The sequence below is a fragment of the Passer domesticus genome, chromosome 2 (genome assembly GCF_036417665.1).
Source record: "Passer domesticus isolate bPasDom1 chromosome 2, bPasDom1.hap1, whole genome shotgun sequence".
Taxonomy (NCBI): Eukaryota; Metazoa; Chordata; class Aves; order Passeriformes; family Passeridae; genus Passer; species Passer domesticus.
In genome coordinates, this window is record NC_087475.1 from 62,974,586 (window position 1) to 62,990,511 (window position 15,926).

The 15,926-nt window shown below is 34.8% G+C and overlaps 1 protein-coding gene across 8 annotated transcripts in view; it reads left to right on the forward strand.

The window, feature by feature from the left end:
- The window catches only part of LRCH1 (leucine rich repeats and calponin homology domain containing 1), a 115,842-nt gene that overhangs the window by 86,130 nt on the left and 13,786 nt on the right, over positions 1-15,926 (forward strand). For 4 of the 8 annotated variants that reach the window (XR_010356121.1, XR_010356123.1, XR_010356126.1 and 1 more), the window contains 4 exons: positions 335-442; positions 4,590-4,699; positions 8,161-8,298; positions 9,816-9,893. Coding sequence is in view for 2 of the 8 variants with exons in the window: in XM_064408763.1 (XP_064264833.1) it covers positions 335-442; positions 4,590-4,699; positions 8,161-8,298; positions 9,816-9,893 (434 nt within the window). In the remaining 6 variants the exon portion in view is untranslated. The remainder of the gene's footprint in view (positions 1-334; positions 443-4,589; positions 4,700-8,160; positions 8,299-9,815; positions 9,894-15,926) is intronic. The other 4 variants (XR_010356124.1, XR_010356125.1, XM_064408764.1 and 1 more) reach the window with 2 other exon arrangements.

The window sequence follows — 15,926 nt, forward strand, 5'->3', positions numbered from 1 at the left end:
AATGTAAAATCTATGGGTACTTTTTCTTAAAACTTGGTTGTAAAAAGTTGTGTGAAGTGCTATGGTTACAGTGATCTTGCTAAGCTTGACAGCCTTAACTGCACATAAAATGTATGATTTGCAAGTACTAACATTTAACTCTTCGTTCTTTTTATTCTGCACCATCTTTCATTCTTTTCTCAAAATTTATGCATTTTGTATTAATCACCTTTGAATTACATCTTTGCCATTACCATACAATCCTAATGCCATATATTAAATGCTGCTGCCCACTTTTATCCCCACTCTGGTCCTTATTGCCACCATGGTTGGACTGGTTATCACTCCCCTCCAGCAGACCCATCCCTCAGTTTTCCTCCTATCTCCTTCAACACACTTACACAGGCACAAACATGGGACAACTTTAGCTACAGTATCCCATCTGAAGGAGACAGTGACAATGGTAGGTGTTCCATATATAATTTACTTAATTTTGTGTTTTCAGAAACATGAGTATGTGGTGAATGCCCCACGTGGCTAAGGACAATATTCTCCAGGGGATGTTTATAAGACTAAATTCCCCAGAAGATGCACTTTAATTTGCTGTGGAATATGTAGTGTCAAAAGAGTGAAGTTTCAGTCTTTTTTTTTACTCCGGTGAAACAACTTTGTGGGTTTATTTACTTGCTTTATTTTCAAGAGTTGTAAAAGTTGTACTCAAACAGCAGTTAATTTTGCTCCTCTCTCTTCTGCTGCTTTTATTTATTATTTTTGAAAGTTACTAACTATTAAAATATCCTGCTTCCATCTGCATTTATTGGTGCAGGTACATAACTACCATAATAGAAGAATCCATAAAGAAACAAAGCTGAAACAATCAGCTAAGCAAAAATAGTGATTTCTGTTCAATAGAAACTGTTGTTAATAACCTGTTCACAGTGAAGGTCAGATACATTAGTGGACTTTTACTGCTGCTTTTGTTTTGGTTTTCTCCAGGGTTTTGTTGTCATAATACACCGAGGCACAGATGCAAAGTGGGTCATGTTTTGCCAGCTGCCCTAAAGTAGAAAGCTGTTTCGATATTAAAAGGTTGCGAAACTGTCAAAAGCATCAGATTGAAACCAAGGCCATAATTATTGACTGATAAATGCTAACATTTAGCTTATGGTTAAGGAAACTTTCCTGTCTGACTATTCAGGTGCCACTCTGGAAGTCACACTTGTACCACCCAAGACTTCAGCACTGAAGCCTCTTCACAAAAGGGCGTTTTGTTCTTAGTTCAGGTCTTCAGTTGAGAGTATTTCCTATTTGCCTCAGTGCTCTTGATTATAAAACCATAAAATATAGCATATGTAAGGAATCAGCTCCATAAGGGAAGTGAGTGTGGAATACAAGAAATCTGATCCTGGTAACTTGAAAAAATTGAATTTAGTTCATGGTGGTCTGAAGCTAAGTTAACATTTCACTGATGAATTGTTCAACAGAGAAACCTAGAGTTGCTTCTACTATCAGTGCAGAATTTGATCTGTGTTTACCTGTATTTTTTGGGTTTTAATCTTCTAAATGTTAGCATTTCTCTTGGAGTGTTATAGCAGGAACTGCTTTTACAACTGCATATTTTTTAAATTGGGGTTGTTACATTTCTGTTACTTAAATTTAGACTGAATAAGTCAATCAAAGAGAAAAGTTACTATGAACTTTCAGCCTGACTTCAGCTCTGCCTGTCATAGTCCAACCTTCTTTTTGTCTGTTGTATTTAGAGTCAGGTTAAATTATTTATTGGTTTGCCTGAGGGATGACATTATCACACTAAGTACTCAGTACACTGAATTCCTTGATGTACAATTAATAGTGCAGAAATTGATGTACAATTAATAGTGCATTGAAATTCAGTGAAGAATTGAAAATTTTTGCCAGGAAGTTTGTCCTTGACAGTGGTATGTTGAGTAGATTATTAACTATGTTATTAACTATTACTCATCTAACTTTGTTGACACTTGTGCAGAATCTTTTTTAAAAAAAATTTTGAACAAGTACTACTTAATAATCTGCCTTGAGTATGGATTCAAAAAGCAGAAACTAATTCTTTGAAAGAGCGAAAAGTAGACATTCAGGTGTGTGTGAGGTATGGGCTCCCCTCGCTGGAGGTTGTGTGTAATGCTGAGAAGCAAGCAACATTTAGGACTGCCAAAACTTCCTCTATGGGAATACTTTTAAAAAAAATTCAGTACATAACTAAAACTTTTATAGTTAATGCTTTAGAGCGTGAAGGTTTTTTAATTGCGTTTTTTTAATCAATTAACTTATTTTCTTGAAAAGCTTCTAATTGTAGTTTCACACTGCCTAAGATTAGCCTGCCTTTTTCTTGTAGTGGAATTAACAAAGTAATGCTAATACCTTTCAGTAAGGTACGTTTGTAATCTGAAATTGGAAGGAAGTAAATCTTGGAACTTTGACTTCACAGAGGTCTAAAAAAGGATAGCTGTGGCCAAACTGAATAAAGACCAATTCTATGAAAATTGAACATTATTCGGCACTACTGGTTTTATTGATAATTATTTGAAATGTTGCTACTGCTAATAAAACTACAGTGGCTTTTAAATACTATGGTTCTACTCTTCAAGAAGGTTTTTTATCTAGGTATTTCATCTGTGAGAGGCAGCAAAGCTCAATTATTAGACTTGTACAATGAACCAGAAAATCTTAGTAATTGCAGCTACTATTTTTAATTAACATGATGGGAGATTTTTATTTCACCTCTTAAAAATTTAGAAACGGCCTCCAGTAAGTTATTACAGAGTTGCTAATGCAGAAATTTTAATACAGTACAGTTCCAGAGTTAATAGAAATCCTTGATAAGGATTTCTACTCTTGAAAAACTTGGGGTTAGATTTTTTTGTTGTTGTAGCCATCTTAAATGATATAATTTATAAGTAACATTTTATGTATTTTTCACCATATATCAGTGTTCTAATAGGCTCTGTGTTTTTGGGCATGAACAGTCATAGTCATATGTCACCTTTCTACAAAATGTTAGGAAGTATGGATCTGTTCATACACCCTGCTTTGGATTTAGAATTCAATTTCAAATGTTGAGTTTGCCTCCTACAAAGCAGAAGATTAAATATCAGTAAAACTGTGGGCCCTTTGCATCTGAAGGCGTGGCTCTGCTACTCTGATGCATTTTGTGGCAGGTCAGCATGAGGAATGTTTTTATTTATGATGTGTGCACCTCTGTGTAGAGCCTTTTGAGTGGTGACACTGATGAAAATATGTTGTCCACCCAGAGAAGGGATTTGAGCTGCAGTCAATCTCTGTAGTTCTCAGTCCTGCACATTCTCTACAGGATGCTCTCCCACTCTTATCTGTGGGATTTCTGGTGACATTACAAAGAAAAGAGTTTGCTAATATAGAACTGTAGTATTAGTTGTTCTATTTAAAAGCAGTTCTGTTTAACAAATAGCATTAATATGGCATTCCAGAAATTACTGATTTTACTGAAATTACAGCAATGCAACAAATTTCAGTTCACTGAGAAAAGTTAAATTAGGACTGTATGAGTCAAGTAGTGGAAGGAAGCAAGTTTGGTAATTGGCTATGGTTCATTCTGTCTTGATGCCTAAGATGAATAGCCTAAAGATATACAAGGAGTTTGTTGCCTTAAGGTGTTTATATTAGCTAGGGGAAAGAACTTTGCCTTTTGGCTGAAGTGCCATAGGTGGTGTCTGTCTGTCCGTTTGGCTAGAGAAGTAACTTAGATCAATCATCTCATTACTTAAACAGTCTGAATACAGGTGAACCTGCAAACAGTTGTGTGAGATTCCTCATGACTACACTTGTATGAGGTGGCAAATAGAGTCACAAACAGGGACAGTTGCATTTTGGCTGTACATCATCTTTTCTTCCAACCCATTCAAAGCAGTCACTGCTTGCAGAAATGGAAGGGTAGAGGTGCACATTTGCAGAAATGTCATGTAACAATTTCAAGGAACTGTATTTTGGGCAAAATGATAGAGTTGACAGGACTGATAGGAAGGACAACCTCCAAGGGCATGTACTATGCTACATTTGCAACATGACTTTTTAGTGTAGGCACTTACTGAATGGCTGAGTCTTCCTACATTTGTCTTTCTGTGGTGGGTTTGTTTTTGTTTTTCATTTTTTTAGCGTAACCTTGTCTAGTAAGCATTTTGTTCTGTGTAGGAGGCTTGTCACGGCTTTTTACGCAATTCAGTATCTTGTTAGGAGAGAGGTCTACTTAAGAGTAAGAGGTGTTTCCTGCTATGTTAAATACAAAGTGTTGTACAGATCACACTCTCTAAGGGACACTGCTGGTGCTTAATCATCTGACAAAACTTGCCCGTTCAGATTAGGATTTGGATGATAAATTATCTGCACCATTGCTGCCCCAGGACACTGTTCAGAGCAATATCCAAAAAGCAGCCATTCCTAACTGTAATCCAAGATCAGATTTTTCTGTCCTCCTGAGGACAAAAAAATTTTCTAACTGTTTTTGCTGGAGGCACTGCCTAAGGATTTTGCTTAATTTAGAAATAAATAAATCAGAGTGTTTGTTCTTAAAATAAAATCTCTCTTTTTAACAATCACAGTGTTCTTAAGACCACAAAGAAATTTGGAATCAATAGATCCACAGTTCACAATTCGAAGGAAAATGGAGCAGATGAGAGAAGAGAGAGAGCTTGTGGAACAGCTACGTGAGGTATGTGAGTGTTGGTAGAATTAATTTATGCTGATGGAATATCTTTTTTAGTTTTTCTTTGGGAAAGTTGCCTAAGGAGAAAAATAGAAGAAAGGTTAAATGAGGCAATATTACTTCTGCAAATCACATTGATGAGACTGTTGCTGAAGTTCTTCATCACAATCAGATGTCTGTATTTCAGGAAAGACTTTGTGAAAATGAGAAATAATAATGGGAGCTACTTGAACAGTTAATCAACATGCCTTGCACTGATGGAATTAACTATTTGTTTAATTTAATCAGAAAGGATGAAGTGAGCACTTGAGAGACAGAGAGAGAGGTCTAGGAACTATTTCCAAGCAGCTGGAGAAATCTTCAGTTTTGCATGTAAAAGGCACAGTGAAATTTATTAGTTCAAGCTGAAAGTAGATAACTAATGCTTAAAGCAGCTTTCTTAGAAATTAAATCAGTATTTCATCAGTGGAAAATCGGAATACAGAAGATGGTTTCCTGATATGTTGTCTTGAATGTAAGAACTAGAACCTGATGGAAAAATTGGTGCATAGGATTTGTGTTACACAACTAATACCTGCGTAGCAATGTTTGTGTGACACCTGGTTGTGTTGACAAAAAGGAGATGACAGCCTTTGCTTTGAGGAATGTCACAAGCCTGAACCTGTCAAGGTTTCCAGGTACATCTCATTAACAGGACAGAGGGACAGATGTTAACTGCAAATCCTGAACATGGTAGGTGGTTTTTGCTTCTCATCTGAATTACAAGATTATTTGTTCTTACCTCATTAGCTTCATGGAATGGCTAATTGAAAAATTATCAGTTTGTTTTAAATAACATCTTCTATTATTTAATTTTAAAGCAACAGTGTTCTTCGCTTTACCGAAAAGTGTTTAAAACGTGGGATTTTTGATGTAGAACTATGCAGACTTCTAGATTTGCATTGTCTTACCTCAGGCACTCACCTGTTCTAAGTATGAATTAACTTAACTTTACCCTGCTGATTTTTCTTTTTTTTTTTTTTTTTTAGCAGAACAGGTCTTGTTAAAGATTTGGCATAGTTGATAGAATGTAATGTATTATCAATTTTAAACCTGAATGATGCCAAAAGGACAAGATGCAGGAATTAGACAGACATATTGGCAGTGGGGAAGAAAATGTGGTAATGGGGAAGTAGCAGTAATAAACTGCAGTAGTTGGTAGTTGTTCTGAGCCTAGTCTGTTCAGCAGCAGCAGTGCAGCTTTTTAACATTTCTTTGAATGAGTTAAAGAAGGGTTACCACAAGTGTATAGCAAGCCCCCAAATTCCTAAAAATGATCACAGATAATTTCCACAAGATTCTTGCCTTGTGCAATTAGTTCAATTAATCCTCATAATGAAAAGTAGAACAAGGTTCTTCACTGTGTCAGGTGTGATTGTGGAGAAGTTATAAGGATGTCTCTACACAGTATTGGGTCTTGCCAGTAATGCTGCTTTAATGTGTTACATTTTAGCTCCACTCACTGTCCTTCTTCACTCTCACCCTGAAATATCATGTCCTGGAATGCAAATTATTTTGTTTCTTGTGAGCATTTTTATTACAAGTCAATCAGCTAGAAGACTGACTGTGTTTGAAAACACAAAGTGAGATTTTCAAATTAATAAAACTTATTTAGATATACTGAGTCCTTTAGTGACATTAGTTACCACCAGAGCATTTGATTATGTATTGCACAAGAAAATAGCCCAGAACATATAAATCATTAAGTTTGTACTTTATCCAATAAATACATATATTAGTAAATTTTGCTTTTGAATTGTTTAGTAGTAAGTTAGCATGTAGTGAGATTCCACAGAGCCATGAACTCCAGCATGAAATGGCCATGAGTTGGTATTGTAGATGCACTGTGCTCCTATAAAAAGCATACCCTGGTCTATGCTGAGTAGTCTTCCAGCAGACAAATTAGTGTTCTAACAAATACATTTTTATTTCATTAACTTTATATAATCTTTTTGTAACAGGTTTTGGAAAAACAAAGTGTATTCTTTTATGTACTTATTTACTAAAATTTTCTGATTTGTGAATTAAACCAAGGTGAAAATGAAACATTGTATTAGTGAGCATGATGCACTCACTTGTTTGCACTTGTGAAGCCTGCATGCAAGTACTTGAGTAGTGTGTCTAGCAAAAGAAAAAGATAGGAAAATATAATAAAACCCCAGAGTGCTTCAGTGGAGGCTATTTCATGGTGAGGCTACCCAAATAAAGGATGTATGAGGAAGAAGTGAAGAGCTAGATTTCTTTAGATTAGATTTCTTGCTTTAGAGTGCTGAGAATATCATGTGCCCATCTTCAGCTGCCTGAAGGATAGTAAAAGAGAAGGTGTAAAGCCAGGCTTTTCAAAGATTTACAGTGAACCCATGAAAAACAGTGGCATAAATTGCAGAGAAAGACATTTCAAATAGTTATAAGGAGAAAATTCTTTGCCATAAGGGCAGTGAAACACTGAATAAAGTTACTTGGAGATTTTGAGGGCTCTCTGTTCTTGCAGATATCTAAAACTTAACTAACCAGGGCTCGTGTGTCACTTCAAATTTGTTAGACTGTGACCTCCAAAAATCTCTTCCAACCTACTTCCTTTATTCTAAAAAGAATTATCTATTCATAGATTTTCATATTCAACCAATATAGGTTGAGGTAAGATATTAATAGAGAGTAATGACATTTAGAGGTTCAACTAAGAAATATCTGTTTAAAGATATTGGGGAGTAATTATCTCTAAGTGTAGAGTTGGAATGTTTTCAAGATTGGTGCACAGTTCAGGAAACTCATCATACATAACAATCTATTTGGTTTGGGGTTTTTTAATACTTAAGTATTTTCAAAAGTATTTTATTTTGCAATATCAAATTCTGTTTGTTGAGACTTCTGTTTTTCTTAATGCCTATCCAGAATTTCTCTTTTACATCTGAATGTTTTGCCTTATCTTACCTATTTTTCTGATTACTCTAAAGCTTCCTGAGTATTTTTTAGGATACTAGGGAAAGATTGCCTTTTGTTCTCTGCTTGTTCAGTCATTAACACAATGTAGTTCTGTTTCAATTTTCAGCTGGTAAAGAAAATTTAAGATGGATAAGTAGAAGACTTGGGGGAATGGTAAAAGGAAGGAGTCACATAGTTCAGTCACATGACTAATTGCATGGAGATGTGTTTTTATACCTCTCTGTATAAAAATAGTTTCATATTGTGCCAGCAGCATTGCAGTGTTGAGTTCATTTAAGGAAGTTTATGTAGCTGAGTGACCGGCATAAAGGAGGTTGTGGTTTAGTTTCTAAAGAATTAGTTATATAAAGGAATTGTGGTTTTTTAGTAATAAAAACTCCAAACCTGGCTATGTGCTTACAGCATGGGAGATGAGGGTATTTATTCCCTTTTTGTCCCATTCATGCATTTCTGTGTCAAAGTGTGCCTGCATTGTTCCTTTGCAGAACATAGAAACGCGACTGAAGATCTGTTTGCCCGAAGACCTGGGCTCGGCTCTGATGGATGGTGTTGTTCTGTGCCATTTAGTCAATCACGTGCGCCCTCGGTCTGTCGGGAGCATTCATGTACCCTCACCAGCAGTAGTAAGTTGCATGTTTCTTGCTGCACTGAAATGCTTTACTGATTACTGTTTCATTCCCAAATGATATTTGGGTACACAAACCATGTTACTGCTCAATGAAAGATCTTTGCTGTTAAGGGCTACATTTGTATGATAGCAAATGCAAATGTTCATTACCTTTAATATATGATACATTTTTATGTATTATATATATGGTAACTAATGTCACATATTGGATATATGTGTGTATATATACAAGGACATTTATAAATGAACAAAATTATCCTGCCTTGTCCCTGATCTAGCAACAAGATCAGGTATTTTCATAATGGCATTTCTGTTCAGAACAGTATGAAATGCTTTGATTACAAGTTTTCATTCTAGTACACCCTTAAAAAAGAAAACTAGCCTGTCCTCTGTTGATTGAAAAAAAGTGAGGTTGGCTTCAGCGGTGTATGGCTTAGCAGATGTTATGCTACTAAATCGCTTAAAACAGTTATTAGTATATTTGTCCTGTTGGGTTATTGTAGAGGTGACTCCTTTTACCTGTAGACCGAACAGAAACCTGCACTGTCGTGATTTAATATTGGCTTACCTAAATCTAAGGACCTGAAGATTACAGGACATAAACTGTGTGCACTTAGTAAAACTTAAAAAAACACTATTGTGTTTTCTCTGATTATTTCTTTAATAGATAATTATTCCAGGTTTCTGGTAACAGTCTGGTTCTGAAGAGGTTTTGTGTGTTTTCAGACTATTTGCCTTTTTTGTCTTTAATATACATTTTGGTAAAAGTTTGCCATGTACCCTCTGATACTTGATTCTGAGAATACCGTGGTGGATTTTGGAGGCAATCTGTAAGAACTTTCAAGAAGACAGATTTAAGAAAAAGATACTTTTTTCAGATACTCCATTGGAATTTCTTTTGCTGTTCCTTGACTTAAAATAATTTCTGTCTTTGGTAAAAATATAACATTCCCAAAATATACAAACTTGAAATTCTTCAAATTTCAAGGGAAAAAAAACTTCTCATGCTGATTTTTAAAAATAAATATCTGCTGGTGTTTTCTGTAACAAAATGCACATATTTTAATTTTTTTTTAAATTTATTTCAACTTTATATTGATTTTCTCTTCCTTGAAACAGCCTTCAGATTAGTTTAGCCTGGAAAATTAGTTCTTTGAATTCTTTGCTACTACAGTGAATTCTTGGTTTAAGTGAATATTCAGGAATTACAGTTATTTCACATCTGATATTGAGAAACTAAAATAGTGAGGAGTTCGGGTTTTGGTGTTTCGTTTTAGTAACATGATACTTCTGTAAGTATTTGGTGAATAGTCCTGAGTGAGACAAATTGTAGAAATGTTTGAGATTCTAAAGAAATAGGACATTGATTCTTCAGAGAAGTTAAGATTGCGTATAGCTAGTATAAATTTGTGAGTACATAAACTATTTAAAAGGTGTGAGCCTCTTAATTACAGTTAAGTCTGTTCTTCATGACTTCTTTTGCCATAAATGATTTTTTTTTCTGTTCTACAGCCTAAACTTAGCATGGCCAAATGCAGGAGAAACGTGGAAAACTTTTTGGATGCATGTAGAAAACTGGGAATACCAGAGGTAATTTAATTAAGTCCATAATTTCTAGATGTTCAAAAGTGAAAATACATTAATTACATGAAGGCTGAAGGATAATTTTATGAACTACAGGTTTTTAGCAATAAAGACACAGAATTTAAAAACTGAGCTAAATAATGTGATTTATTACTACTTTAGTGAATTTAAATGGCTTATTTCATAGTAGTTAAAAGTTGCAGGTGTTGTCTCAAAAGAGTAATTCGCTATTATCTCTATCTCTTTTTTTGCTATGGAAAATAAATAAGGAATTATGATAATGTATTCTATAAGTTGCCAAAAGCTTGGTAATTCTTTTCATTGCACAACATAACTGCATTTTTACCTTATGCCTTTAGAATATGAACTTCATCCTTTTTAATTTTATCTTTTTTGCAACATTTCCATTTTTTACAATGTTAATTTTTACAATGTTTACAATGTTTTTACAATGTTACAATTCTTTACTCTATGCATTGGTGACTAATAACAGCCTCATCTCTTGTATTGAAATATTTCTGCAGTGATTTGAAGAAAAGCATTGTATGTTAAGTATGGAAAGCACATATGTGTAAGATTCTATCATGTAGTTATAAGTAGTTGGAAACAGGGAAATTGCAGTGCTTGGTGTTTACTGATTTTCATTTAAGAATGGTATCACTCATCATGTAATTTATTCTCATCTTCATAACTAATGTAATGAATACTGCAGTTGCATTGGGATTATTTCAAAGACTCCCTTATGGTTTATAAGAACCTATTAAGGAAAGGTTAAATTTCAAATATGTGACCCTCAAAAGAAGGTAAAGTGTTACATAAGGTCTTTTAAACTGAACACGGGAGAATTGCATTATGTATTTTCACATTGGTGCCTACATATGACAGTATAATGAAGGCTGAGTTCTTTTTCATCTGTTTCAAGAATGCTGAAATGTAAAGATATTTTGTGTGATTTCCATCACCATCCCCTTGGAGAGCAGATGGTAATGCAAGATTTCATATTGGGAAAGAATTCTAGTTTCAATTCTTTGTTTTATCTATATTTTAGCACTTGATTTGGAGGATAGCAAAAGTGACAAATCATTTTTGCTATTTGTAGGAATTTTGAGGGGGAGACTTTCTTACAGTTCCAATGAATGGTTCATCAGAAATTTAATTTGACAATTCAGTGTAATGGCTGGGTCTCTGAAGCTGTAATGGTTCATTTAGTTCTTGTAGTTATGTAATTTATTATGTTAGAATGATTTAATATTAAAGGTCAAATTTCACTTCCAAGAAGATGAAAATCTCATTGTTGTGGACTTCTAGACATGGACAATTTAAGCCACGTCATAATTTTTCTGATGCATCATAAATTATTAGTGAATAGAATACAGGTCAGATTTTCCTGGCTGTAGCCTTTTGGGAAAGAAAAGGCTAAGATCTGTTTTCACTGATATTGTGAGATCTTTCAGAAATCTTTCATTCTTTTTGATTTTGGATTTCTATAAGTAAGCCCTCTGGAGAAATATTTTTTTTGTACATTTATTACCCCTCCTTTTTAATCCTTTCATCAAAATTGCTGTTGAACTCTTTAGGATTTAAAAAAAAAAATATTAAAGTTTATTTGCTGAAGAGTTGCATGGAGGCTTGGGCACAAAGCCACATCTTATGAGTCTGATTGGTAAACTAACCATCTTTGTGTATCTAAATAAGCATTAGCTTCTTTTGAGGGGAAAACTCATGTACTTAAACATTAAATTAATTGCTTGCAATTCTAAACTTACAGTAGCTTTTAAGAACTCTGAGCATATTCTGTTTGATTAGCCATTGGTAATTTGCAAATGTATATTTGCAAAATTTGCTATATTTTGTGAAAACACATCACGTTGTGGAACTAGCTGGTAGATGCTAGAACTTTGCTGTGTGTTGCAGAGACGTGGATTAAGAATGCAAAGTTGTGTAATAGTGAGTGTGACAGTCAGCTGTCAAAGTTTTTAAGGAACTACAGATGGCGTGCTCATGCTGCTTCAGATTGATGAGCTGTGCAGTGCCTAACTATCTCTGGAGAAACCAGGAAAAGCAGTGCAGTGAATGGCTTCTTTTTTAAAACAAGCACCTTATGTGGCAAAGTGATGGGTTCTACTTTTGGGTCCTTACATACCTGTAGGTATTGGGCTTTTCTGTGGTACTTGAGCCTATGTCTAGTTCTTGAGAATTGACTTGAAATTCTGCTGCATGGGTTTGGAAAGGATTTTAAATGGTCTTAATTTGTGTTGGTTTGTTTTCAGTTATTTAAGGAATAGAGTACATGCTGTTTCTTGAACTCCACAGGTTTGGAAAAATTTCCTGTTTAGTCATGTAAAATGAAAATAAGAAAATAGCTAAGTAATTGCTCTGTTGTGCTGATGTGCATGGTCTCTTACTTCTGTGGTTTTCAGCATTCAATTTTTGGATCAAAATTACTTTCCCAGAATGATCCTGGGAAATTTCATACAAATGTAGAACAATGCAGCTGCTATCTAAATGTGTCACACTGAGTGTCAGGAGTTGGCATCTTGACCAAAGAATTGAAAAGCCAAAATTGAGGAACATCAGTGTCTCTTTATAATGACTGGTATGTAGAAGACTCTGAAAGCAATTATCTGCCAGGTGAGAATTACAATACTGTGGGGAACACATTGAAATCGATTTCTATTAACAGCCACATGATGCTTCTGAATGTGTGCCGAAGGAATGTGCTGGATCACAGGCCAAAATGGAGGTTTGAGGTCTGACCCTTAATAAGAAACTAAATAGCAATGTTCTGGCTGCAGCAGGAGGCTGTCAAAAGTGTGAGAATTGCAGAACAATCAAGTTGTGTCCAGTTTTGCCACTAGGCTTTGCTGTAGCACCTTATCAGTGAACCTCTTAAATCACTTTTTGAGACAAAACAAGTTTTCTGTTGGATGTGAGAAAGGGATGTTGGCAGGTAAGTATCTGAAAGCATGAAGATTCAGAAAATGTCTGCTGTGCCCCTCAGGAGTTGTACAAGAAAAAGGTTCAATCTTTGTCTCTTATAAAATGCTAAAGAATACTTTATTTTACATTGTTAACTAAAACCCATCAAATTCCTAATTTACCTCAGCAGGGCTGAGGTCCTGCTGCATTTTTCAGTGACATACAGTACTTGGATTGTGCCATTCACTGGATTTACATTGTTAATGTCACATGAACCCACCAGTAATACCACCCTAACTGCTTACTCAGTTCATCCATGTTGCACCCACCCTCTCATACTTTGTGGGTTTGAAAAATAAACCTGGATTTTTTACTTCTCTTTTGCGTGGAAGTGTGGCCCCCCAAAGAGTCAAATGTAATGGTTCTATTGTGGTTTTACTCTTTCTAGTGACATCTCATGCCAGAGATATTAAAAATTGTCAGAAGAGTGAATTATCATCACATTACCTTGTATGTGAAGTTATGGAAGTATTTTATTTACAACTGCTCTTTCAGAAACCAGTAACAATATATGTAAATAAAGACAAAAATATTCATGCAGATTTCTTCAACTTGTCATTGCCAAATCAGCATTCATACTGGGAGCAAGGATGTAGACTTTCCTATTTCAACCTGAAAATTAATAAGTTAATTAAACTTGAGTTTTTATTCTTGGTAGCTGTTACTCCTGCAGTACATATTACAGTGTATTGTGTAATTTCAGTAATGTTAACCAGTACTACTCCTTTCAAAAGTTAAAAATAATTGATTTGTGGTGGGTTGAATGATACTTTACTATAAGTAAGATTTAGACCAAAACAAAGCTGTACATGCAATATGTTTGAAAGACAAAAGTTACAAGTTTTGGTCTGCATTTTTTCTGGTTCTCAGTTATGAACAAATAAGGGTACCAGAAATAGGATCTTCTAGGCATTTTTTGAAAAAGAAAATGAAATCTTTTCAATGTCTGTGAAATTAGCTTTATACAAAGACACGAATTAATTTTTATGGTATTCAGCTTACACTAATGTAATCTCTTAACAGTTTAGGCACTTGAGCGTATTTTGACCCTTTATGGGGTCAGATCAGAGAAATACAATTTATCTTTTTGAAAAGAAAAAGAAAGACTTTCCCCACGTAACATACTGTATTGATTGTCATAAAGTTTAAAAAAAGGGTCGACTGAAGTTATCATGATTACTACTAGAATGGTAATTTCTATTTGTAAATGGTAGTGATAAAATGAAATCTTTCACAGACAAACATTCCAGTGTCTGTGTTCCAGCACATCAGCAGTGATGCAGCATGATTTAGTGTGACAAATAACACCTTGGGTAGGAATGGGACACTTCAGCCATATTGCTTAAATTTTAGTCATTTACATTGTGTAAACATATTGAGCAAAAAAGAGGATGATGATAAGGAATGGCTTTTTGGATCTCATATCATCGTACAAAGATGCAGACTATGAAAGGTTCATTTGTGCCCCTTCTGAGTGACTTTAGAGTCCTGCAAATGGGACCTAATACTGCGTGTCAGCCTCTCCTCTGATAATGAGATCCACTATGTGGCAATGTCAGACAGGATTATTCTAAAAATCAGTGTGACTTGAGTTAGTGTAGTAATTGGAAATTAAGTAAAACAATAATAGAGAAAACAAAACAGGAGACTTTTGTATTCTAAAAGTAACAAAACAAAGTAAAGGAGGCAGCTAGGCAGTGACTGTCAAGTGTTTTACCTTCTATCCACCTGTTAGTTCAACTGGTAATCATGCTTTTCAGTTTAATGCAAGGTATATTATCATTGCCACTTATGCTTGTTTTCTAATCACTTCACATAATCAGTTACTTCTCCATAGTTTCATCATGAGATACCCATGAAGTTGCAGTGAGTTTTATCAGGTATGACTCATTTCTCCACCTTGTCCCTCCGGACTCGGTAATGGATACTGTTTGGCCTACGGTATGGAGTTAAGTGGTTCAATACACTCTCAATTACAGCCCTGAAAGCAGAGTTCTGAGGTTACTTTCATTTATGTTTTGGGTATAGTGCATATGTGCTATAGATTTCTTTCTTTAATGCACTTCTGCAAACTTTTGACTTTTTTTACCAGAGTGTACGTCCGAGGAGGTCAGTTCTGAAATGCTCTCTGTTTTCAGTCACTGCAGGGGCATGCAGAATGAGGGTGGTTTGTGCACACAAACAGCTGGTTATACTTTTGCTGTCACATTTCTGTCTTACTGTGTTTATTATGTGTGCATGATTGACAGCTCTATGATTTAATCATACAGCTTCATAGACGTAACATGTCAGTCCATAAAAGTAATTATTAAATAGGTGTATCTTTGTCATTCTTACTAGCAATAATTTCAGTTCCCTAAATGAGAGGGGCAGTGTTTGTCATAGATGGGTGGATGGGTGATAACTTTTATGGAGGTCATGTGCTTTTTCACTATTTCATGATGTTATGTTTTAGTTTTGTATTTTTATTGCACAATATCAGTGCAATAAGTGGAAATACTTCTGCTGTTTTAGAAAAGATTTATATTTTTCATCTACAGTTACATTACAGAAATCTAAAATACATCAAATATAAATATTTTACATTAATATGGTGTGAATATAATACCAAGTTATCCATCATCACAGAACACACAAAAGTGGATTTTCCCAAGGCTTTCCCAAGCTTCACTGAATTTAACTAAAACACATCATGGCAGTTTCTGTAGAAAGTTCTTTTTGCATGTGTTGGCTGGTTTTGTATGCTTTGGCTTCTCCTTATGCTGCTTAGGGTGTTAATCTTGGATTAGCAACTATCAGTATCTGTAAAAAGTCAACCTATTACCAGCTCTCAGTCTCTAAAGTCTGAAATTACTCCCTTCTCCATTTGACTGCAGTAGGGACTGTTGGCATTGTTTTAGGGTTTTTTGGACAAAAAAATTTTAAAAGTCCTTGTTATAAAGGTCTGGCATTTTATTTTTAAAGTATAAATTGAATGTATCTTAGATCTATTTACTTTTGGTATGTATTTGCAGTAACTAGGAATTGAGTCTTGGATGTTGTTCCAAAATGAATTCACCA